This window comes from Calypte anna, chromosome 26, assembly GCF_003957555.1.
Source record: "Calypte anna isolate BGI_N300 chromosome 26, bCalAnn1_v1.p, whole genome shotgun sequence".
NCBI classification, from domain to species: domain Eukaryota; kingdom Metazoa; phylum Chordata; class Aves; order Apodiformes; family Trochilidae; genus Calypte; species Calypte anna.
In genome coordinates, this window is record NC_044271.1 from 5,732,344 (window position 1) to 5,755,926 (window position 23,583).

Here is a 23,583-nt window from a genome sequence, read left to right on the forward strand (position 1 = left end):
AGCAGACTGAGGAACAGAGCAGCTCCAGGTGTGGAACCTGACTGGGTTGTGCTTGTAGAGTTTGGCAGCTTCCCTGGGATGAGGGATTCGGGAGAACCCACGAGTTCTGACCCTGCAGCTGCATCCCTGAGCCTCTTCAGCAACCCCCAGCAGAGGGCATCAGGATAACACCAAAAACATCCCCCCCCCACCTGCCCCTTTGGCACCACCCAGCTGGAGCACTCAGAACCAGATGGATTCCTGCAGATTCTCCTCCGGATGGTCACCAAACACACACAAGGACATTTTTGGAAAATCCTGCTGCCCAAGGACCAAGCCAGGACTGGCAGCTCCCCTGGGATGAGGGATTCAGGAGAACCCACACGTTCTGACCCAGCAGCTGCATCCCTGAGCCTCTTCAGCAACCCCCAGCAGAGGGCATCAGGATAACACCAAAAACATCCCCCCCCCACCTGCCCCTTCTGCAGCACCCAGCTGGAACCAGATGAATTCCTGCAGATTCTCCTCTGGGTGGCCACCAAAAACACACACAAGGAAACTTTTGGAAAATTCTGCTGCCCAAGGACCAAGCCAGGACTGCCCTCCCCCCTAGTGCTGGGATGGTTTTACACAGCACCCAGCAGACCCCACTGGGGTGGTGCCCACCCCGCTCAGCACCTGGATCTCGGTGTTGCCTCCATCCAGGAGCCGGATGGCCAGCAGGATGCTCTCTTGGAAGATCTTCTCATTCTTGGTGTTCATGATGAGGTCAGCCACCAGCTTGGTGGCTCCTTCTCGGTCCAGGCGACACTGGACAGCAGCAATAGCAGACCAGTCCTGGTCTTGACCTGCAGGAGAGGACACACAGGGATGGATGATGCTGCTGTGGGGCAGGTCAGCACAGCTACATCACTGCCAGGGACATCACTACCCCAGCCCTTCACCTCCCCAAACCCTTACTCCCATGGAGGTGGGGACACAGGGACCAGTTCCAATGGAGGTGGATATTTGAGGTGAGACTGGGAAGGTGGAGGAGAGGGGCACTCACCCCCCCCAGCAGCATCTGCCATCTCTCCTTTGGAGCTGGACCTCTTGTTCTGCAGGTAATTGTTCATCAGCATTTTCCTCAGCAGGTTGCCCTGCCAAGACAAATAAACATCAACAACGTCTCCCTCCCAACACCAGCACCAGAGAGGAAGGAGGCTGAGCACCTGTGGGCTGCAGAGACTGAGGAGCAGGGCTGAATCACAGAATTGGCTGGGTTGGAAGGGACCTCAGAGCTCATCAAGTCCAACCCTTGATCCACTCCCCCCGTGGTTCCCAGCCCATGGCACTCAGTGCCACATCCAGGCTCTTTGGAAATATCTCCAGACACGGAGAATCCACCCCTTCCCTGGGCAGCCCATTCCAATGCCTGAAGATGTGCCAGGGGACCATGGTGCTCACCCTCTCACCATACTTGTTCCTCTTCACCAGCATCTGCTGCAGAGTCCTCAGCACCTTGATGCACAGCTTCTCCTCTGTCTCCATGAGATCCTTGGTGTGCTGCACCAGCCTGGCACACAGCAGAGCCACTGTCACCCAGCTGAGAGGGACAAGGGACAACCAACCACCCCTGCCAGCCCTCCAGCCTGGCACACAGCAGAGCCACTGTCACCAAGCTGAGAGGGACAAGGGACAACCAACCACCCCTGCCAGCCCTCCAGCCTGCAGGCACACACCAGGCTGTACAACCCACCAAGGCTGAAGGTCACCAGCCCCCATGCCAGCAAACCCTGCCAAGCCCAGCATCCTCACTTGGACAGGAACCCTCCGCTCTCGCAGCGCTGAAACGCCTCAGTCCCCTCCATGAAGAGCAGCTCGGGTCGGTGCAGGACATCCACCAGGACAGACAGCTCAGCCTCCACCAGAGGTTTCAAACGATCCTCCAGGGCGTTGATGATGTCCTACAAACCACAGCACCAACCTTTAGGACCCGAGGTTTGCCTGGGAGACAGGAGCACGGGAGTGGGACCCTGTTCCTGCTCTCGGTCCCTGCCCCAACGTTGCACCTGCAGCTTCTCTATGATGTTCTTGTAGTCCCACTGGTTGGGGGTGGTGGAGACACGGGGGAAGGTCCGGGTGGCTGTCTTGTAGTTGGATGTGTTCCTCTGCACGCTGCTGGTGGAGCTGCTGTTGAGCAAGGAGCTGACGTGGGCATCCAGGTCCATGGGCAGCGCGATGGAGCGGCTCTTGGCTGCAGGAGATGGAGACAGGGTTGGGGGACAGCCATGCTGCAGCCCACCCATTGCCTGGGTCCTACCCCACAGAATCATTTGGGTTGGAAAGGACCTCAGAGATCATCAAATCCAACCCTTGATCCACTCCCCCCGTGGTTCCCAGCCCATGGCACTCAGTGCCACATCCAGGCTCTTTGGAAAGATCTCCAGACACGGAGAATCCACTACTTCCCTGGGCAGCCCATTCCAATGCCTGATCACCCTCTCTGTAATGAGTTTTTTCCTCATATCCAACCTAACCCTCCCCTGGCAGAGCTTAAGCCCACGGCCTCTTGCCTGACTGATGGAGCAGAGCCCGACCCCCCCCTGGCTCCAACCTCCTTTCAGGGAGTTGCAGAGAGTGATGAGGTCTCCCCTGAGCCTCCTCTTCTCCAGCCTCAACACCCCCAGCTCCCTTAGCCCTTCCTCACAGGAATTCTGCTGGATCCCTTCACAGCCTCCTTGCTCTTCTCTGGACCTGCTCCAGCACCTCAATCTCCTTCCTGAGCTGAGGGGCCCAGAACTGGACTCAAGCTGAGGCTGGGCACCCTTTCACCAGCCTTAAATTTGCAGCAAAGAAATTTTGGGTCAGCTCCAAGAGTGAAGTCCTCCAGGCTAGCAAGGGGTGGAGCGTTTCCATCCATCCCCACCACAACCTGGCCCCAAACTTCCCTAGCCTGATGTGGGATGGAAAGAGGCACCACCACCTCCAGTTTTGGGTTGGGAAGGGCCAGCATGGAGACTTCGTGAGTAGGAAATCCCCACCCAGTGTGTAACCACCGAGCAATCCTTTCCACACAGTGACTCAGTGCTAACAACCCTTGGCCTGAGCCAGGCACCCATGGGCAAAGGCTGAGGGCAAAGTCCTGCTGAGGACAAACCACCAGGAATGGGTGGCTTTGAGGGAAAACCACCATCACTGGCAGCTCCGAGGGAAAACCACATCACTGGTGGCTTTTTTTCCAGGCCCTTTACTAACAGGGATACCCAGCAGGGATCTCCCAACCAAGCTCAAGCTTTGGTTGCCCCAGGCCACCCTGGAGACATAGCTCAAAATAAAGACATCAGCCTCATTCCTGGAGCTGAACCTCCCTGCTCCCAGCCAGAACCTTCTCGCCCTGCCCAGACCCACAGTGGGTACCATGGTTCCTGCTTGCTGCTGGAGCAGAGAACCACAGAATCCATCAGCTGGGTTGGAAAAGTCATTGAGTCCAACCCTTAGAATCATAGACTCATAGAATCAGCTGGGTTGGAAGGGAGCTCAGAGCTCATCAAGTCCAACCCTTGATCCACTCCCCCCGTGGTTCCCAGCCCATGGCACTCAGTGCCACATCCAGGCTCTTTGGAAAGATCTCCAGACACGGAGAATCCACTACTTCCCTGGGCAGCCCATTCCAATGCCTGATCACCCTCTCCAGAAAGAAATTCTTTCTGATCTCCAACCTAAACCTCCCCTGGCACAACTTGAGACCCTGCCCTCTTGTCTTGCTGAGAGTTGCCTGGGAAAAGAGCCCAACCCCCCCCTGGCTCCAACCTCCTTTCAGGGAGTTGCAGAGAGTGATGAGGTCTCCCCTGAGCCTCCTCTTCTCCAGCCTCAACACCCCCAGCTCCCTCAGCCCTTCCTCACAGCAATTCTGCTGGATCCCTTCACAGCCTCCTTGCTCTTCTCTGCACCTGCTCCAGCACCTCAAGCTCCTTCCTGAGGGGCTGAGGGGCCCAGAACTGGACACAGGACTCAAGCTGTGGCCTCCCCAGAGCTGAGCACAGGGGCAGAATCCCTTCCCTGGACCTGCTGGCCACGCTGTTCCTGAGCCAGCCCAGGATGCCATTGGCCTTCTTGGCCACCTGGGCACACTGCTGGCTCCTCTTCAGCTTCCTGGCAATCCAGACTCCCAGGTCCCTTTCTGCCCCTCTGTGCCCAGCCTGGAGCTCCCCATGGGGTTGTTGTGGCCAAAGTGCAGGACCCGGCACTTGGAATGTTGAACCTCATCCCCTTGGGATCATCCCAACTCTCCAGTCTGTCCAGGTCCCTCTGCAGAGCCCTCCTGCCTTCCAGCTCCCTCCATGGTGGCCAAGAAGTGGCCAAGGGGGGGGTCTGTGTCCTCCCCCATGTCCTCCCCTTGGGGGTCTCCTTACCAACCATGGCCAGCGTGCGGATGCAGGATTCCACTGAGCTCTTGTGCTGCTGCTGCAGCCAGGGACACTCCAGCAGCCTCATGGTGGACTGGAGAAGCTGCACCACGATGGTCTGGTGGGTCTGCAGGAGAGGATCAGGGGGAGGTGTGTCCAGATCATAGAATCATAGAATTGGCTGGGTTGGAAGGGAGCTCAGAGCTCACCAAGTCCAACCCTTGATCCACTCCCCCCGTGGTTCCCAGCCCATGGCACTCAGTGCCACATCCAGGCTCTTTGGAAAGATCTCCAGACACGGAGAATCCACTACTTCCCTGGGCAGCCCATTCCAATGCCTGATCACCCTCTCCAGAAAGAAGTTCTTTCGAATCTCCAACCTAAACCTCCCCTGGCACAACTTGAGACCCTGCCCTCTTGTCTTGCTGAGAGTTGCTTGGGAAAAGAGCCCAACCCCCCCCTGGCTACAACTGGGGGGGCCCTTTCCTCCCCTGGCCAGAGTATGGCCATGCAATGCCATGGTACCTGCAGTGAGGTGCTGTTCTCTGAGAAGGGGGAGCTGAAGAAGGCGTTGATGGTGTCCAGCACCACAGTCAGGACATATTTCTCCAGCGTGGTGTCTGGAAGGCGTTTCTCTCGCTTCTTGCACATCTGTGAGGAGAAGAAGGGAGGATGCTGATGACACCAGAGGGAGGTGAGCATGTGTCCTGGCCAGATGCTACTGGGACGTCAAAGCACGTGGCCAGTAATGCAGCTCCTGGGTCTGTAACAGAGTCCTGGCTGCTCCTCAGCTCATAGTGTGGCACCTACAGAAGTGCCCATGGTGCCCACCCCTCCATAACAGCCTTTAGAGGAGCTGTGGTGACACTAAGCTGTCCCCACCAATGCAGCACCTGCTCCTTCTGCATCCATCCCACCCAACCCTCCCCACGCACCCGGGCCATGTCCAGAGTGAAGTTCTCAAAAAGGGTCCAGATGTGGTTGCTGGTGTAAATCTCCTTCATCTCCACCTCTGTGTCTACGTAGCAGTGGTTGACAAAGTTGACGTAGGCCATCTTCACCTGCCAGGGAGGGAGGGAGGCATGGGGGCTGTCAGAAGAAGGCAATCCCCACCAGCAAAGCCACCTCCTGGCCACTCCATACCTCCGTGATGCAATCCTCGTGTGTCACCACCCTCACCACGTCCTCCAAGGGCAGCAGGGACGTGCACTTGATCTCTGTGTAGACGTTCTTGCCCTCGGCACAGGCAGCCAACAGGTCCACCAAGGAGATGTGGTACATCAGGGGGCTGTTCTCCTCCACCCCATCCCTGGCTGCTGTCATCATCTCCAAGAGGGTGGCCAGGGAAGCTTTGTCATTGTAGAAAACCACCACATCATCCCCGGCGTTGGTGAGCTGCAGGGAAGGGGCAGTGGTCACCAATCCAGGGAAAGAGGGTGACAAACCATGATAAGACACAAACCAGCGTCCTCTACAGCAGGGCAATGAGAGGGAGCACTCTGAGAGGGCCACGTGTGTATGGGGACAACCAGGCAGTGCAATAAAAAAAAAATAAAAAATCACAACTTGTAGGGCTCTAAAATAAGGTTTTGGACCTTGCATTAAGCTCCTGGAGATGTTTTTTCTCCAGGGAGAGCCAGCATGGCCAGGATGACTCTTCCTCATGGAAGAAGCCAACCAAAACACCTCTTGGGAGCTTTGCCCTGCTGCACCCCCCACTCAAACCCCAGGGGCTGGGGGGGAGAGGTGCTCACCTCAGTCATGATCATGTCCTGGCACTTCTTGACGTATTTGCCCTCAGCCTTGATGATGGTGTGGAGGAAGTCGAGGTACTGCACATGGCGGCCATGGGTGGCCACGCAGTGGATGAAGTGCTGGGGCACCGTCTCGTTGATCTCTGAGCAGAGCTGGTAGTTGTTCAGGAAGATGTGCTGCATGGTCTCAGCTTCCAGGAGCTGCGGGAGAGCAGAGAGAGTCCAGAGGGCTGTGAGGAACAGCCTCCTACCCAGAACCCTTCCTCTCCCTGGGGTCTCCTCCTGGTTTTTTAGCTCTTGCTCTCAGCCCCAGGGGTTGGCACCGAAGCCTCTCCCAGTGCTGTTGCTTTGGACCACCCTTCAGTCCCCTCTCCTTACCCCAGGGGTCAGGAAGAGGTTGAGGTGTTTGTGGAGCAGGGCTTGGTTCTCCTGATTGCCAGCACAGAACTTCTGCAGGAACTGGTGGGTGAATTTCAGGATCTCCATCATCTTGGCATCACCCTGAGGAAGGGCAGAGAAGAGGAACACCCAAGGGATGGAGAGCAGGGCCAGGCTGCCACCCCTCCTGCCCTGCCCAGCTGCAGATCAGCCGTGGGGGGGTGGGTCCCTACATCTCCCACTGCCCACCCTTGGGGCAGCTTCTCCTCACCCACCTTCTCGTAGGGGATCTGCAGCAGATCCAGCATCACTTTGTGGGCATCCATGTTCTTCAGCAGCCGCTGCTGCTTCTTCCTCACTTGTTCTCCCACCCCACACATCTTATTCAGCCGCTCCAGGATCTGGGGACAGAAGGACCAGGACAGAGGGGAACTGAGTCTGGAAGCCCACCAGGATGCTCACCAGAACCAGGGGTTTGCTTGCAACCCAGACGTGCCCTCCAGAAGCCCTGTGTGCCCAGCTTTGTGCATCGCTTCCCAATTTCAGCACCCCCCCAAAATTCTCCTCATTGCAGAGAGTCCTCCTGCCTGTCACCAACCCTCTCCTGTCCCCTCAAGCTCAAGGGGACAGCTCGTGAGGACATTACAGGGCTTCTTCTGCTTGCAGAAACAAGCTCTGGCTGGGGTTTGTTTCTTCTGAACCACAGGGGAGTTTGCAATATCCACCCCCTCCATGGCTTCACCCTTTCCCTTCTCCCCAGCCCAAGCCACCAGGTCACTGGCCGTGTCCCCAGCAAGGTCCTGGGGACAGGGCTGGGTCTCACTCACCCCCTTGACTATCTGGTAGTTCTCGCTGCTTTTCTCCCCTGTAGAGATGACCTCTTCATCAGCAGCATGCTAAGAGGGGACAGAAACAGCACCAGGCTCTCACCACAGCTCCCCAAAGCCTGGGGCACCACCACACCCTGCAGGACCCTCCCTGACCCTCCTTCTTCTCCAGGGAGCGGGGGCCATGGCCCATCTAGAGGTGTTGGATTGAAGCAAGCTGCACCTCTGCCCCCTGCTCCTCCCCACCCCTCTTCCTGGGGTCTTGCTCAGGGCTCTCACCTCTTTCTTCTCCTTCTTGTTCCCCTCCACCGTGCTGTCCCCTTTGCTGCTGCCTTTCTTGTCCACCCAGAGCTCTGACTTCTCCACCATGGTGCGGAGTTTGTCCAGCTCTGACTTGATCACCTTGTAGTTCTCAACATCTTGGGCTGAGATCAGGAGCTGAACCTGCAGTGACATTCCCAGGGGGTTCCAATTTGGGGCATGAACCCCACATGTTCCCCTCCTCCTCCAGACCTCCCTCCTCCCTCCCAAGGAAAGGGGCCAGGACCCATCCCACATCCTGCACCCCCAACCTAACCGGGGCTCCAAGGGGCTCCAGAGCAACGTCCCCACCAGGGTTACCTGTTTGAAGGTGTTCAGGACCTCCTGCCTCTGGCTGAAGTGCTTGAAGAGGAGCTGCAGGGAGCCGGAGATGAGTGGTGGGTAGTCATGCATGGTCAGGTGGATCAGCACCCGCAGAAACATCCTCCCTCCTTCATCATCCACCTCCAACATGCTGCTCGTCTTCCTGAAGCCAGGATGAAAGCACTTGGGGTTAGCAGCCCCCTGGGAGCTCTGGGTGCACTGGGAGCCCTGGGGGCTGATGGGGACAGCTGCACGGGCCCTTAGAGCCCTCATCTTCCTCATCACCTGCAGCCTTCAGCCTCGGCAGTATGGACAGGAGAGGAAGAGCCCCATGGCCAGGCTAATTATGCACCGGAGGGGGCAGGGACTCACCCCACACCAAACATGGCTTCTGCGTGCTCGCCGATCCGGTCCAGGTTCATGGCTGCAGCTGAAGGGAGAAGGAAGGGAGATGGAAGGGTTGGCCAACGTGATCCCATCAGCAGAAACCCACAGGAACCAACCCAGCTCCCCAGTCCTTGCTCCCTGCACCTCACCCCTCCTGCACGACCCCCAACCTCACCCCCCCCCGGGCTCCCTGCCAGTGGCAGCAGTGGGTACAGAGCTGCTGGAGCTGTCACCTCCATCACCCGTCTGTCCCCAGCCTCTGGGGTTTGCTGAGGTGAAGCTCTACCAGGAGCAAAGTGGGAGAGTTACTTGTGGAGTCAAAGGCTGGAGCTGTCCCGTCGGCTGCACTGTCCTGCATGGGGTAGACTTCCACAAACTCCTTCTTGAAGACAGAAAGCAGGTAGGAAATCCTGTAGTCCAGCCGCACGTTCAGGATGAACTGGCAGCAGCCAAGAAGAAGAAAGGAAAAGTGAGTGCCCCCTTCACACTCTGCATCACAAACCCACCTCTTCCCCTCCCCACCCACAGCCCCACAAGGCTTCTTCCTTCCCATCAGCACTGACCTGCAAGATCTCCAGGATCTTCAGCTTCGTCTCCATCACCACAATGTTCTCACTCTCAATGCTCCTCCCTCTGTCCACTTGCTCGGGGGCAGAGCCCGCACTGAGGCTGGGAGGGCTGAAGATGGATTGCTTCCTGCTCAGCACCATGGTGGACATCATCTGCCCAACGCCTTGGATCGACCTCCGCACGTTCTTCCCTGCAGAGGCAGCCAGAGCGGGCAGAGTCAGTGCAGATGGAAAGGGACATGGAAGAGGACCAGGAGAAGGATCCATAGAGACTGGAAAATCCTTTTGATATTCATCAGAGAACTAGGAGGAGGGCTGGCAACTTCTCTGGCATGGCCAAGGGCTCAACACCTGCCCCTCAGCCAGAGGTTCAGCAAAGCAGTGGTTTTGTTTCCTTGCAGCTAGAACAGGAGAGCACTGAGAAGAGCATGGAAAACTTTCCCAGGGGACCACTTTTCCATTCCTGGTTCTGCAGCAGGGACTCACCTGTCACCTCGTCACTGTAGACAGTTTGCATCATCAGCTGGGGGTTCTGGACACAGTCGATGATGCCCAGCAGTGTCCGGGTCAGGCGCAGGAGCTCGCTGAAGCTGTAGAACCCGAAGTAGATGAGGTTGTGGGCGAGGCTGACAACCTGGGGAAGGAGAAGGCAGCTCCAGACCTCACCATACTCAGGACTGAGCAGGAGAAACAAACATGGGGGAAGAGGAGGGATCTCAGCATCCTGGTTGGAGCCGGAGCCAAAGCGTGGGACATCCCGCAGGACGCCGGTGACATCGGTGGGTCCCGCACCTCAAAGGTCAGCTTGTTCTTCTCCTCGTTGGCAAAGGGCACTGCCTCGCTCACCACGTTGTTGAGGTAGTCCTCTACAAACTCCATGGTGCTGGCAAACTTGTTCTTCTTGTCGTCCCGTGAGGCGTTGAGGTTGGAGTCATAGCTGCGAGGGAAAGAAGGTTGGGGGTGGGCTGGGGTCTCCTCACACCCAAACTTGGAAGGGGCACTGGCCAAGCTGCTGAGCCATCCTCACACTCCTGAGTGTGATGGAACTCACATCCTTCTGAAGGCTGAGACCTGCCAAATCCACTTCAGAAACATCCCCCCCCCTCCCAGTCCCTGCTAGAGCAAAGTTCCTACGTGGGAAGCTATCTGCCATCCCACCCCCTGCCCTGTCCCCCCAAAGCTCCAGCACAGCTCACTCTTTGATGGTGATGGCCGTGGGGATCTCTGTCCAGAGCCGTGCAAACTTCACGGGCATCACCAGCTCCTGGGGATCCCTGTCCACGTGCACGTGTAACATGAGGTGGCAGAAGGATGCCCGGAGATCGAAGGGCAGCATCTCATCTGCCATGCAGAGGAAGATCAGGTCCACACCCAACTGCTGGGAGATCTCCTTGATGGCCAAGTACTGGCGATCCAGGCACATGCGGGCAAAAAGCTTCAGCTGGTACCTGCTCAGAGATGAGGAGGAGAGAGAGTGAGTAGGTGCAACCCTTGGGTCCTCACCTGGAAGGAAGAAGAAGCCTTGGGATCACCACCTGTAGTAGCTGAGGACGTTCTCATCGTGGGCATTGCCAGCCCGGGCCTCCTGTGCCAGCTGCCGGATGCTTTTCTCGTGGTGGTCATTGTTCTTGTCTGTCCAGGTGAGCCAAACCTCCTCCTCTGAGTACTCGATGCTCAGGTACTCGTGGGTTTGGGACATCTCCTTCACCGGCCTCAGCCTGGAGCAGGAGAGGAGTAAAACTGGAGTAAAACTCCAGCAAGTAAAACTCGACTTCTGTCAAGGGTGGCTGCACCTCGAGGGGTGATGGAGCTTCTACCAGGGCACCACAGGAGCTGGTGGAAGGCGAAGACAAAGGTGGGAATCTTAGGAATCTTCTGCCCTGGGCTACTCACTCAGTTTTGATGAGGATGTCGCTGTTCTTGGGGTCCAGCACACACTTGCAGATCAGCTCCTGGGTGACGGGGATGGCGATGTGGTTGGACACGCAGAGGTCTGAGAGGTAATCCAAAAACCTACAGAGCAGAGACAGCTGGCTGGGAATGGGGGTCCTAAGGGGGCTTTCTCCACTGCTGGCTGAGGCCCATCCCAACCCCCCTCAAGCTTCACAAAGCCCTTTGGGATGGGACCTTTCTGGACACGCACCGTGGCTCGCGGTTCTTGCGCACCAGGCTGACAAAGGTCTCCACCTCTGTCTTGGTGATGTGCTTCTCCAGCAGCTTGCGGTTGTTGTGCAGCAGGGCTGTGATGGTGTCCTCAGCCAGGATGTCATAACCAATCTGGGACTGCATCATGCCAAACTGCTTGGCAATGTGCTCCTGGAGAGGGGCAGAGAGGCGATCAGCGCGGGGAGCCGCGTATTGGGGTCCAACAAAGCCCCCCTGCCCCACCGAGACCTCGGCAGCACCCCCGGGGCTTTGAAACGTGGGGTAGGGTGGGGGTGTCCCCCCCCTCTGTCACCCTCCATGCACCTGATTCTTGCGATAGTCCTCCTGGGAGTGCCGGAGCACGCGGTAGCACAGCCGAAACATGTACTGGTAGGGAGCATTCTTCTGGTCTGACAGCTCTTCCAGCCGTACCAAGGGCCCTTCCCCACCCTTGTCCTTGAAAGGAGCTTTCAGGATCCCAAAGATCTGCCCCAAAAAGCAAAGATGGTAAGTGCTGTGGCTCCCTCCACACCATCACCCCCCACCCCAGCACAGCTGGAAAGGAGCTGTGCTCATCCAGAGGCCTTGGAACACCCTTGGGGTGTGAGCTGCAGACCAGCTACACCTCCTTCTGGGGGGTGTCCAGATCCTTGGCCCCCAGAGTGGACCTGGGCAAAGCAGAACATCTCTGCAGGACTTTGATCTTGCTCAAATTCAGGGCCCCAGGGTGCCCCACCTGCTTCAGGATGTTCTGTTCCCTCATCAGCTTCTGTCGCTCCCGGTTGGGTTTGGTCACCACGATGTCCAGCACGTTCTGGCCATTGTTGGGGACGTCGCTGACAAAGAACACCAAGTCCTCCAGCAGCTGGATCACGAACCTGCCAAGGGGCACAGCTCAAATGGGGTGGTGGGATTCTCCAACCAGGGAGGGCTGCTCACCCACCCAGACCTGGGCTCCTCGGGAGGACACAGGAGCATTTTGGAGGAGCAGGGTCAGGACTCAAAATGAGTGCCAGGGATGCTGGTGCTCATCCCCATTTCCCTGCTGGAGGTTAACAGCTGAAGGAAGAGGTTTTCCAGCTCCTAAGGAAACTTCATGTGCCAGGGTAAACGCCGGGAGCCTTCCCTGGGGATTCCTGCTGGGAATTTTGCCTTTCACGCCTCTGCCCCCTCAGTCACCTTGGCGGGATGGGCTGGCAGGGCGGAAGTGGCTTGCTGGGTCCCACGGGGGATCTGTGTTTGCTCAGGAAGCACCAAGAACCCACCCACCTAAAAATAATGCTGTGACTAACCCGGCTGCCCCTATCGTGGGGCCATCTCTCAGCCCCTTGGATATTTTTCTAGCAGCAAAGGAGGGGCTGGAGCGGGGCTGCGGTGTTATCTGGTTTCCTCGCCAGGCTCCCGGGAGAAGCAGGCGTGGATTTGGGATGGAAGCAGGAAAACAAGGCTGGCACCACGACCCAGGCAAGGGCCCCACACTGCAGCGATGCTGGAGAGCTCTTGGAGGAGCCCAGCACAGACCTCAGCTCCCAGGGAAAATTTTATTTTATTTTATTTTATTTTTTTTTACCTCCGGTCGTTCTGGCTGAGAAACCCTTCGTTCATCTTCTCCACCACGTTGGCCAGCATGGAGCTGGCATCGTTGGCAAAGTCCAGGTCCCGGATTTCAGATACGGGCACTGAGACGATGGCAAAAGCTTCTTTATCTTCTTTGGTGGGACATGTGCCCAGCTGGGAAGCAAAAAAGAATCATAGAATAATAGAATCAGCTGGGTTGGAAGGGACCTCAGAGCTCATCAAGTCCAACCCTTGATCCACTCCCCCCGTGGTTCCCAGCCCATGGCACTCAGTGCTACATCCAGGCTCTTTGGAAAGATCTCCAGACACGGAGAATCCACTACTTCCCTGGGCAGCCCATTCCAATGCCTGATCACCCTCTCCAGAAAGAAATTCTTTCTCATCTCCAACCTAAACCTCCCCTGGCACAACTTGAGACCCTGCCCTCTTATAGAATCATAGAATTGGCTGGGAAGCAGCATCACACAGTGCCAGGCATGTCCCCACCAGCTGCCACCAACCCAGGGGAGGTCTGCAACCCAGTTTGTCTCCACCAGAAGGCTTCTAGGTGACTGGGGTGGGCTCTAGGTCGTGTCCAGCCCCCTCCTTGACTGTTGATATTTATCTCAGGGTATTTCAGTCCCCAGCCCAGGTGGGAAGGAGCATGTTCAGAGGACCCAGGGGACAAAGCCAGGTGCAGGAGGAGGGAGAGGAGCCGTACCATGAGGCGTATGGGCCTCTCCTCATCGATGTCAATGGGCACATTGGTGCTCTGGATCCAGGTGTTGGTGCAGAGGTGCCTCAGCCTCACATAGGAATTCCTGCAAACACGGAGTTTGTTTGTCCATCCCCCCCCTACCCAGGACCCACGGACACACCAGCACCCGGGGGGCAAATCCCCCCCCTCCCCCCGAGAACAAACTCTCCAAAATGTCACCTCAGGCAATTCCAACTTCACTCCCACCCCTCTCCTTTTCTCCCAGCCCCTCCTTGGCAACCCCCCCAGCTCACCTCGGGACGAAGGAATCCGTTTTCTGCAGCGTGGTGGGGTCCAGCTCGAAGAGGGAGGCGATGTCATTGCCGTGGGGCACGGCCACCAGCCGGTATTTGATTTTCTCCCCCGTGTTCCTGCGGCTTGCACGGCCGCTGCCCCCCTGCACCAGGGGGAAAAAAAGTGGCTTTGAGCCTTTCCAAACCCTGTCCTCCCCCTCCCCGCATTGTGCAGGAGGGGAGGGAGCTGGGAGCTGAAGCTTTTGTGCTCAGATGAGGCTCGCAGGGTGGAGAAATGCCCGAGGAGGCTGCAAGAGCACAAGCGCTGCAGGATGCACCTCAGCTAGGAAACACCCCCCCTGCTCCAAACCTCACCGAAGGCAAAGAAAGGGGGAAAAAAATTTAAAAAAAAAATTAAAACAACCCTGAAAATCTACCAGCTGGGCTGGGAGGGGGGGGGGAGGCTGGACATGCTCTGGGACTCCTCCAAAAAGCTTTTGGTGGGGTCCTCTTGCAAGCAGGACAGAGGGATGCTGCTGGGGATGCTGTGCTGGACAGTGTGACTGCCTGTGGCTGAAGCTTTGGCATCAAGCAGGACCTGTTCCACCCCCCTGGGGAAGGCTCTTTTTTGGGGTATTTCCCTGCTTTTCAGGCAGAATCTAAGAGATTGGTGATTGGGGGCAGCAGCAGCAGCATTTCTGCCCGCCGAGGCTGCACACAGCTCACCCGTGGGTGCTGCTTTGGGCTCAGCCACGTCTCCTTTATAACTTGGGTTTTCCTGAAAAGTTAAAGAGGGAGATGAAAGACAGCTACCAGTCCTCCTCCTCGGTCCCTCCATAACCCTGGAACATGGGGCTGTCCATCTCTATTCCTGCCTTCCTCAAGCACATCACACAGAAAGAACCTGCCAGGTGGGGCTGGAGGACGGTGACCCATCCCCAGGGCATCCGTCCCCAAGGAGTGGGACAAGGTGGGACCTGGTGAGCAGACCCAGGGCTCTGCGTGGCAGCAAAACGAGCTGTGGCATGGCAGTCCCTGGAGGCCTCGGGTTGAGGTCTCAGCAAACAACAGAGACCTGGGCAGAACCAGGCTGGGCTGGGGATCAACCCATCAGCTTCTTCCCCCTGAAGAATTTGTCACCTTTTGGTTTCAAGCAGCCCATTTCAGAGCCCCAGTATGCACTGGTTTTCATCGTGCAGTGGTGGAATAGGGCCCTGGGGGCTGCTTTTGGTTGTCTTCTGCAGCACATGGTCCACTGAGACCCCCCCAGTACATTGCTGCTCCTGCAGCCTCTTTTCCTTGGTCCTGGGGTCATTTGTGTCATCCAAACCACACTATCTAAGGAAAGCTCTCTGTGCCTCTAACAGGAGAGCTTGAGCTCCTAAAAGGAGCAAAAAAAAAACCAAAAACAAATTGGCAAATGAGGTTTTCAAGCCTTGATATTGTCCATGCCCTCCCCCCAGGCAAGCAGAGCCCTGGATGCTGCTGGGGGCGAGAGGATAAGGATGGGCAAAACTCATCAGAAAGGGTTAAACACAGTAGGTTGAGTTATCTCCTGTTTCCATCTACCCAGGAGGTTGTGTACAGGGTTGATTGGCCCCAGAAAGAGCAAGCAGAGGAAAATCCTGCCACCACCTCCCCTCCTCCTGCCCCCCCTGGGCCAGAAAGCCCCAGGAACAGCGACCTTGGCAAGGCAAACCCCTACACTTGGGGTGGGGGATTTCAGGAGGGGGAAAGCCTGCAAAAAGGCAAATGTGGGTGATGTTCCCAGCCCTGGTGACAACACCTCCTACCAGTGAGCAAGAGTTGTGGTGGGCCAGGGCAGGATGGCTCCAAAACCAAACAGGAGCAGGGGTGGAGGCACCCCCTACATGGGTGCTGCCAGGTGGGCACTGCCTGGGACCAGGCTCTGGAGGGCAGGGAAGGTCTCAGTGTCCCTCTGCTCACCCCCTTACCTCTGCTGCCAGGTAGTTGCCCGTGGCAAGGTGTTTGAACCTGTACAAACCATTCCAGTGCCCAGCTCCTCCCCGGCATGGGTCGTGGTGGACAACCTGGGAGAAGCAAAGAAGGGATGAGCTGGGTGAGGCTGCAAGGAAACAGGTTGGTTGGGCTTCTTTCCAAGCCTTCAACCCCAGGCAAACCCACTGGGGGTAAGAGCCCCATCCTATCTCAAAAATATCCATTAATAAATCCCCTCAGAGCCCAGCACCTATCCACTAGTTCCCAGGGCTCTTGTGAAGCCCAAGCCCTGTACTGTCAGGCTACCAGAAGGTGGAAATGTACAGAAACACCCGTGGCTTCTAGCAACCCTCCCATCAGCCATGGAGGTCCCCAAGAAGCCCCCAGACATCTGCTCCATCCCCTCCCTGCTCACCTCCACCTCCCAGAGGGCGTTGGAGCTGGTGGCCGAGGTGGCCGATTGCCTCAGGGTGGTGCGGAGGAAGACGTGGAGCTTGGCTTTGTACTCATCACAGGTGAGGAACTTCTCCTGCTCGGCATGGAACAGCCTCACCACATCCCCCTGGACCAGGACATGGGGTTAAGACTCAAGGATATGGTTTTCCCATCAACTCCTGCTGGGATCACCCCATCCTGCAAAGGAGTGGGATTCCCCCTCCCTGCTCCGGAGCAGAGCACCCCAGGCTCCCAGCTCTGGCACAGCAGGACCAGAGGAGCCTGGGCATCACTTTTCCCAGTTCCACCTCCCTGAGCTGTGCTACAGACTCCACAAATGCTCCTGAAAACCCAGGGGACTTTGCAGAGGCATGGGACACTCCAGAGTGCCACCACTCATATCATAAAATCTTGGAATGCGTTGGGTTGGGAGGGACCTTAAAGCTCACCCAGTGCCACCCCTGCCATGGGCAGGGACACCTCCCACCAGCCCAGCACTGGGTGGCTTTGTTGATCTCCTTTTTGGTGCTGAGCACAAGCAGAGAAGCTGCTGTTTGATGTTCTCAGCTGGGCTGAAACTGGTTCATACTTGGTGATACTGGTGCAGGGTGGAGCTTGTGCAGCCACAGCTTCTGGAAGCAGCCAGATCTCCAGAGCATAAACTCATGGAATGGTTGGGGTTGGAAGGGACCTTAAAAAATAACCCATGGGCAGGGACACCTCCCACAGCCCAGGGTGCTCCAAGCCCCATCAAACCTCCAACACTGCCAGGGATGGGGCAGCCACAGCTTCTGGGGGAACCTGGGGCTCAGCACCCTCACCCCAAAGAATCTCTTCTAATGAACAACCTCCATCTCCCCTCTTCCAGTTTTAAACCCTTCACCCTCATCCCATCCCTCCTTCCCTTTGTCCCAAGTCCCTCCCCAGCTTTCCTGGAGCCCCTTCAGGCACTGGAAGGTGCTCTAAGGTCTCCCTGGAGCCTTCTCCAGGCTGCACAACCCCACATCATGCCACCAGAGAAGAGCTGCTCCAGCCCTCCCATCCTTCTGCTGGCTTTATGCAGCCCACTTCTCTTTGCTTCTCCTTCCCTGGCTGTAAAATGAGCACAAATTCACCACTTCACCCCCCTGGAGGGGGGAACAACCCCTCTCACTGCTGTGTTTAGGGGATGAGGAGGGGGGGAGGATGCAGTGGGTGCAGGAAGCTGGGGATAAATGGGGGCTGGAAGTTGGGGATAAAGGGGTGAGGGGCTGCAAGATCCCAAGATCCTGACAATCACCAACCACCCAGCTGCTTCCTGGAGGACCTCAGGCCCAAACAATAGCTCTGCAGGGAAAGTTCCTTTCCCAGGCAACAGCCAGCCCTGCTGCTGGCTACACAGCTGAAAATTGTCCTCACAGCCAGAAGCCACTGCTGCCACTACGTGGGCCTTGTATGGTCCTCGAGAGGTGATTTCATACAATAAAGGGGAGGGTAATTTATCCCCCCCCCTCCCCAATACCTCCGGCTAGGAGATACTAAAAATATCCAACTCTAGCTTGCTGTCAGGTTCTCCAAGATGAATTCCCCTTGAAATGAAGGTCCTCAAGGCAGGATCTCTTTCCCCAGCCTGCTCACACATCCTGTCCCTGTAGAGCAGGGGGGGGCCAGGTCCTCAGAGCCCACTGTGTCCTGGCTGAGCCTCCTTCCTCACCCCTTTCAGCACTTCCTCCATGTGATCACAGAAATGCATGAAGAGGTTGATTTTCCAGCTGGTGTTACAATTCACCGAGTTCACCCTAGAGCAAGAGGAGGAGGTCACAATCCCTGGGCCAAGGAAGGAAAGGAAGGGAAAAAAAACCACAAAAAAACAAACCCACAGAATAAAACCCCCAAAACCAACCCCTTTACCAGTCCCCCAGTACATCCTTGCAAGCACAGCATTGTCAGTCCAGCTCGTAGTTGATGGCGTGCAGGGGCTGCCGGCGTTCAACGGGTGTCTAGGATGAACTTTGTTCTCCACAAACTACCTGGGGAGGAAATGGGAAGAGGAGGAGCAAGGATGAGCCAGGGGGAAGGGAGCTGAAGCCCTCAGCAAAGCTTCATTTGGAGCCTGCACTCACGTTATCCCCATTGCCTCCTCAGCTTCCAGAAGGTGGATGAAGAGCCAGGAGCCCTCGTTGCCGGTGGCATCCAAGGCACCCTCATGGCATTCTTCTCCAGCAGGGCTGGCAGCCTCTTGTTCACTTGTCAGTCGGTACTTGTTGCTCTTCATGTGGAGGAGCTGGAAAAGCAAATGCTGGGGGTGAGCAGTGCTGGGGCAGTCCCAGAGGTCCCCAGGTTGGTGGCACCCAGGAGTGATGCTGGATTTGTGCATCTCCCCCCAACTCCTCCTGGGTCAGTCCCTGATGTCCCCAAGTGGTGGCAGGACTGATGCTGTGAGCCCCTTCCTGGATTTGTGCATCTCCCCTTAAACACTCCTGGATCAGTCCCTGATGTCCCCAGGTTGGTGGCACTCAGGAGTGATGCTGGATTTGTGCATCTCCCCCCCCAACCCCTCCTGGGTCAGTCCCTGATGTCCCCAGGTTGGTGGCACCCAGGACTGATCCTGTGAGCCCCTTCCTGGACTTGTGTATCTCCTCCCAACCTCCCCCCCTGCATCAGTCTCTGATGTCCCCAAGTTGGTGGCACCCAGGAGTGATGCTGAATTTGTGCATCTCCCCCCAAGTCCCCCCCTGGGTCAGTCCCTGATGTCCCCAGGTTGGTGACACCCAGGAGTGATGCTGTGAGCTCCTTCCTGGATTTGTGCATCTCCCCCTCCACCCTCCCCTGGGTCAAGCACAGAGGAGGGGAGAGGGAGCACCCATACCTGGATGACACTGCCATACTTCACCACATCCCCATGCACTTTCTTGTTCTCTGTCTCGTTCTGCTTCTGCTCCATCTGGGCTGCATGCTGGACACCAAAAAGAGAAGAGCTGAGTGTAGCAGCACCCTCCTCATCCCCCTGGAGCAAGCCCCAGAGGGGTCACCAGCACCCTCAGCTATGGGGAGAAAGGGACGGGCTGGGATGCAGCATCAGCATCAGCATCATCTCCCTGTGTCCCAACCAAAATGTTCCAATTTTCTCCTCAGCATCCAAGAGCTCAGCCAGGATCCTGGTGTGGCCTTGAGCAGCTCCATGAAGTCCCCATGACTTAAAAATCAAGACAGGGTCAAAATGGCATCAAAATTAAAAAACCAAAAAACCAAAAAAAAAAAACCCAAGCAACCAAAAAAATAATAAAAAAAAGAAACAAAACCAACCACAAAAAAACACAAACCAACCCAGCTGGTCCTTATAGGGAGAAGCACCAAAAGGGCCAGGGGACACATCCCAGCTCAGCCCTGGGGACCTGGGCTCCCAGCAGCACCGAGAACCCGAACGGCGCCGTGCCTGGAGCTGGCTGCAGGTCCAGACCTGCTGCTGTGCATTGGCAGGATGAGTCCCTGCCAGCCCAGATGCCCCAGAGCAGATTGCTCAGCACCACTTGCAGCCCCTTGCTCCAAAACCACAGAGATTTTTCCACGCAGTGGCTCTGGCAGCAGAGCAGTGATGTCAACCTCAGGGAGCAAGGCAGGAAATTGCTCCAGCTGGGGATCCGTCTGGAATGGGGAGGGTGTGCCACCAGCCCTGGCGCCAGCATGGGCAGTGCCAGCCCCAGTGCTCCCCCACAGCTGGGATGGGAGTGGGTGAGTGATAGACCCTGGGGAGAGCATCCCTCTCGCTTCCCACCTTCACCCCCTTTCACTTGAGATCTAAGGAACTGAAAGGTGATGGAGCTGGGAGAGCATCCTCCTATCCTATCACCCCCTTTCACTTGGGATCTAAGACTGGAAACGGTGATGAGCTGGGAGAGGCATCCTCCCTTCCCTATCCTTTCACCCCCTTTCACTTGAGAGCTAAAGAACTGGAAGGGTGATGGAGCTGGGAGAGAACCTCCTTATCTATCACCCCTTCACTTGAGATTAAGGAATTGGAAAGGGTGATGGAGCTGGGAGAGCATCCTCCCTTCCCCATCCTTTCACCCCCTTTCACTTGAGAGCTAAAGAACTGGAAGGGTGATAGAGCTGGGAGAGAACCTCCTTATCCTATCACCCCCTTTCACTTGAGAGCAGAGAAACTGGAAGGGTGATGGAGCTGGGAGAGCATCCTCCCTTCCCATCCTTTCACCTCCTTCACTTGAGAGCAGAGGAATTGGAAAGGTGATGGAGCTTGAAAGCATCCTCCTTATCCTCTCACCCCCTTTCACTTGAGATCTAAGGAACTGGAAGGGTGATGGAGTTGGGAGACGCATCCTCCTCATCCTTTCACCCCTTTCACCTGGAGCAGAGGCACTGGAAGGCAACAAGAAGGCACCACAGCTCCACACCAGGAGGATGGGGCAGGAGGTCCACGAGTGCCCAGGTTTTCCCCGTGCCTGCAGCAGCACAACCCCTTCACTCCTTTGCACGTTGTCACACTGCAGTTCACCCTTGGTCCCCACACAGCTCTGGGTGCCACCCGGGGTGGGGACCTGAGCCCCGTGGCCCAAGGAATCCCACAGTGATGCAGAGCTGTGAGTTGAACAATTCCATGGAGCAGCTCTGGGATCGGACCTGGCACCAGGGCATGTCCTACATCTGCTTCCAGATCTGAGCTCCTTCCGTGCCAGGAGCAGGACCCGACTGCCCCAAGCACGCAAGTTCCCCACGGGGGGGTTGATGTTCCAGAGTGTCCCTTGGATGGGACAGGGTCTGTCCCAAGCATAGAGGGATTGGGGGGGTTCAAGGATGGGGCAAGGTGGGAGATGGGGAAACATCGGGATTGCTGGGAGAAGCCTCGGGTGGCTCCTAGTGGCATCTGCAACTCACTAGCTTGTGAAAACACTCACCCCACCTTAAAAGAACATTTAAAAACCCACTTAAAAACAAAGGGACAAGAGCAGGAGCTGGGAAAGGTCAGGGGTTGGGCATGGCAGAAGGCTGGGAAGGGCTCCCTGCTGGAGCTCCGGCTGCTCCTGCTTCAGGAGATGAACTCCATGGGTTGGGAGATGCTGCAGCCAGCAGGAGAGTTGATAAATCACAGCTCTGGAGCTCAGTGTCCTGCAGGACATCCAGGGCCTTCGTGGCAGTGTTTTGCAGAGAGTTCCTGCCTGCCCAGGGTTCCCCCCAAAGCACTCAGCTCCGGAACATCCGGGAGCGTTTGCCAAGAGGGCAACACCGGGAGCATTGGAAAGGAGCAAGGAAATGACAGAATCTCTGAAGACATATCTTAAACCAAGGAGCAATCCATCAGCCTCAGAATGAGAACTCTCTGGCCAGCCCTGGCCAGTCCAGCTGTCAACATTCCATGTTACAGCCTCACCAGAGCAGGAAAATGGGGTTTTCAGAGCTGGACAAGGCATCAACCGCGTCTCAGCATCTCTAGCCCAAGGTGGGACACCCTGCATCAGGCTTTGCTACCCCAAAAAGGGAAAACCAGGGGGACCTGTGAGGCTGGGCTGGCAGCCTGATGAGATGATTTAATGAATATCTCCTGAGCTTTGCTTTTATGAATCATCCCTGGGGCCCTGCCAGCTGTCTGAGGTGATTATGCAATGTTTAACATGGGTCTCCTCCAAAAGCTCATGGAAGCCAAGAGAAAACTTTCTCTTTCCCAGCCCTTTGGAGCAGATCCTGGCTGCAGCAGGTCCCTTCTCCATGCCAGGCACCCCTGGGTGCTGTGCTCACAGAGCACCTCTCCCTGCTCTGCCACCAGCTCCTCTACACAAGGAGCATCAAAAGGGCTGAGACAGCAAAGGCTGAGCATGGTGGTGAGGGGAAAGGCAGGTGGACAATGCCCCTAATCCCAAAAGGAGCATTGTTGCTCTCTCTTCCTCTCCCTGCTCCTGGATCTTTCTCTGCAGGTCTTTCCTGGGGCATCTCCTTTGCACTGGGAGCAATAAAATCATCTGGGGCTCCTTGGTTGCTGCTGTAGTCACAGATTCCCAGACTAATTTGGGCTGGAAAGGACCTTAAAGCTCCCCCAGTGCCACCCCTGCCATGGGCAGGGACACCTCCCACAGCCCAGGGTGCTCCAAACCCCATCCAACCTCCAACCCTGCCAGGGATGGGGCAGCCACAGCTTCTCTGAGCAGCCACATTGCACTATCACAGCCTGGCCTGAGCCTGGCACAGAGCTCCCCCAGGAGCCTGCAGCAGGATCCGAGGCTCCATTGCCTCTCCCATCCTCTGCTGGACCCAGCAGAGGGATAACCTGAGGACAGCAACACCCAGGCCAGGTCCTGACCTCCACAGAGGGACCAGAACGTGCAGAGTGGAAGATTTGAGCATCATCACCCAACCCAACTTCCACGGGGACTCTGGGGTGGGTGCTCCCTTGCTCCTCCTGCTCACCTGGAGTTTCTGCAGCAGCACCACGTCTGCAATCTTCTCCTTGTCCTGCTTGGTTTGCTTGGCCTTCCAGTACTGCTTCTGGGCAGAGTACCGGTTCATGGGGCAGACTTTGAAGAGACAATCTGGAGGGGAGAGGGGGGTGGGCATGAGGCTGCAGCCCCCAGGTGGCCACCAGCCAGACACCCAGTGTCACCCAGTGTCACCCAGGAGCAGGAGGTGTTGTCTCAGCCCACGTGGGTCCTGTGCAACCTGTGTGGGTTCTTAAACCCCCAGCAATTTGTAAAGCTTCTGCTCTATGCCCCCTTTCTGTGTTTATGGGGTTCTGCTTCCCCAGCCCACATACCCAAGTTTGAGGCTACCCATCCCAGTGCTACCAGCACCACAAGTGCTCCTCCAGGACTCCCATCCCAGTGGCACCACTGGGAGATGCTTCTCCAAAGCCACAACCATCCCTTTGGGTGCTGGGAACCCAAGGGAGATGTGGCTGAGCCTGGTGGGGGGTCCAGCTGAGGAGTTGAGGAGTGACTCCAATCCTTGGAGTGGTGACAGAAGAAATGTTCCTGTTGGGAAGAGCCAAGGAATTTGGGAAGGAAAATAAAGGGGTAGAAAAAGTCTTGAGAAAGCCCAGCTGCAGCTGAGAAAGGAGAGGATCTGCTGGGAAAAGGGAAAGGGGAGGGAAGGGAAAAGGGAAGGGAAAGGGAAAGGGGAAGGGAAAGGGGAAGGGGAAGGGGAAGGGGAAGGAAGGGGAAGGGGAGGGGAGGAAAGGGGAAGGGGAGGGGGAAGGGGAAGGGGGGAAAGGGAAGGGAAGGGGAAAGGGGAAGGGGAAGAAAGGGGAAGGGGAAGGGGAAGGGAAAGGGGATAGGGGAAAGGGGAAGGGGAGGGGAAGGGAAGGGGAAGGGGAAGAAGGGGGGAAGGGGAAGGGGAAGGGGAAGGGGAAGGGGAAAGGGGAGAGGGAGAGGGGAAGGGAGGGGGGGAAAGGGAGGGGGAAGGGGGAGGGGGAAAGGGGAGGGGGAAAGGGGAGGGGAGGGGAGGGGGAAGGGGAGGGGGAAGGGAAGGGGAGGGAGGGGGGGGAGGGAGGGGAGGGGGAGGGGGAGGGGAGGGAAGGGAAGGGAAGGGAAGGCAAAGGCAAGGCAAGGCAAGGCAAGGCAAAGGCAAGGCAAAGGCAAGGCAAGGCAAAGGCCAAGGCAAAGGCAAA

At 57.0% G+C, this 23,583-nt stretch overlaps 2 protein-coding genes across 2 annotated transcripts in view; both read right to left on the reverse strand.

Annotated features, from left to right (window-relative positions):
* Window positions 1-17,979, reverse strand: part of ITPR3 (inositol 1,4,5-trisphosphate receptor type 3) — a 31,160-nt gene extending 13,181 nt beyond the window's left edge. The window contains exons 1-34 of the mRNA XM_030465462.1: window positions 17,898-17,979; window positions 17,686-17,770; window positions 15,973-16,119; window positions 15,554-15,649; window positions 14,325-14,376; window positions 13,620-13,761; window positions 13,330-13,429; window positions 12,622-12,782; window positions 11,788-11,929; window positions 11,376-11,537; window positions 11,050-11,222; window positions 10,800-10,919; window positions 10,442-10,624; window positions 10,103-10,354; window positions 9,699-9,843; window positions 9,393-9,540; window positions 8,901-9,097; window positions 8,647-8,776; window positions 8,323-8,380; window positions 7,948-8,113; window positions 7,606-7,770; window positions 7,327-7,395; window positions 6,775-6,900; window positions 6,500-6,622; window positions 6,122-6,322; window positions 5,511-5,762; window positions 5,303-5,428; window positions 4,893-5,018; window positions 4,374-4,494; window positions 2,031-2,215; window positions 1,777-1,925; window positions 1,426-1,534; window positions 1,028-1,118; window positions 658-827 (exon numbers count right to left, since the gene is read on the reverse strand). Of these exons, the coding sequence (XP_030321322.1) occupies window positions 658-827; window positions 1,028-1,118; window positions 1,426-1,534; window positions 1,777-1,925; window positions 2,031-2,215; window positions 4,374-4,494; window positions 4,893-5,018; window positions 5,303-5,428; window positions 5,511-5,762; window positions 6,122-6,322; window positions 6,500-6,622; window positions 6,775-6,900; window positions 7,327-7,395; window positions 7,606-7,770; window positions 7,948-8,113; window positions 8,323-8,380; window positions 8,647-8,776; window positions 8,901-9,097; window positions 9,393-9,540; window positions 9,699-9,843; window positions 10,103-10,354; window positions 10,442-10,624; window positions 10,800-10,919; window positions 11,050-11,222; window positions 11,376-11,537; window positions 11,788-11,929; window positions 12,622-12,782; window positions 13,330-13,429; window positions 13,620-13,761; window positions 14,325-14,376; window positions 15,554-15,649; window positions 15,973-16,119; window positions 17,686-17,724 (4,626 nt within the window). The 5' untranslated portion in view covers window positions 17,725-17,770; window positions 17,898-17,979. The remainder of the gene's footprint in view (window positions 1-657; window positions 828-1,027; window positions 1,119-1,425; window positions 1,535-1,776; window positions 1,926-2,030; window positions 2,216-4,373; window positions 4,495-4,892; window positions 5,019-5,302; window positions 5,429-5,510; window positions 5,763-6,121; window positions 6,323-6,499; window positions 6,623-6,774; window positions 6,901-7,326; window positions 7,396-7,605; window positions 7,771-7,947; window positions 8,114-8,322; window positions 8,381-8,646; window positions 8,777-8,900; window positions 9,098-9,392; window positions 9,541-9,698; window positions 9,844-10,102; window positions 10,355-10,441; window positions 10,625-10,799; window positions 10,920-11,049; window positions 11,223-11,375; window positions 11,538-11,787; window positions 11,930-12,621; window positions 12,783-13,329; window positions 13,430-13,619; window positions 13,762-14,324; window positions 14,377-15,553; window positions 15,650-15,972; window positions 16,120-17,685; window positions 17,771-17,897) is intronic.
* On the reverse strand, window positions 17,915-22,535 carry LOC115599699 (inositol 1,4,5-trisphosphate receptor type 3-like). The gene is given in 6 exon segments (XM_030465329.1): window positions 17,915-18,001; window positions 18,095-18,170; window positions 18,173-18,218; window positions 18,220-18,255; window positions 18,841-18,927; window positions 22,389-22,535. Coding segments are annotated over 6 exon segments (396 nt in total). The 3' UTR covers window positions 17,915-17,997.
* Between the last annotated feature and the right edge of the window lie 1,048 nt (window positions 22,536-23,583).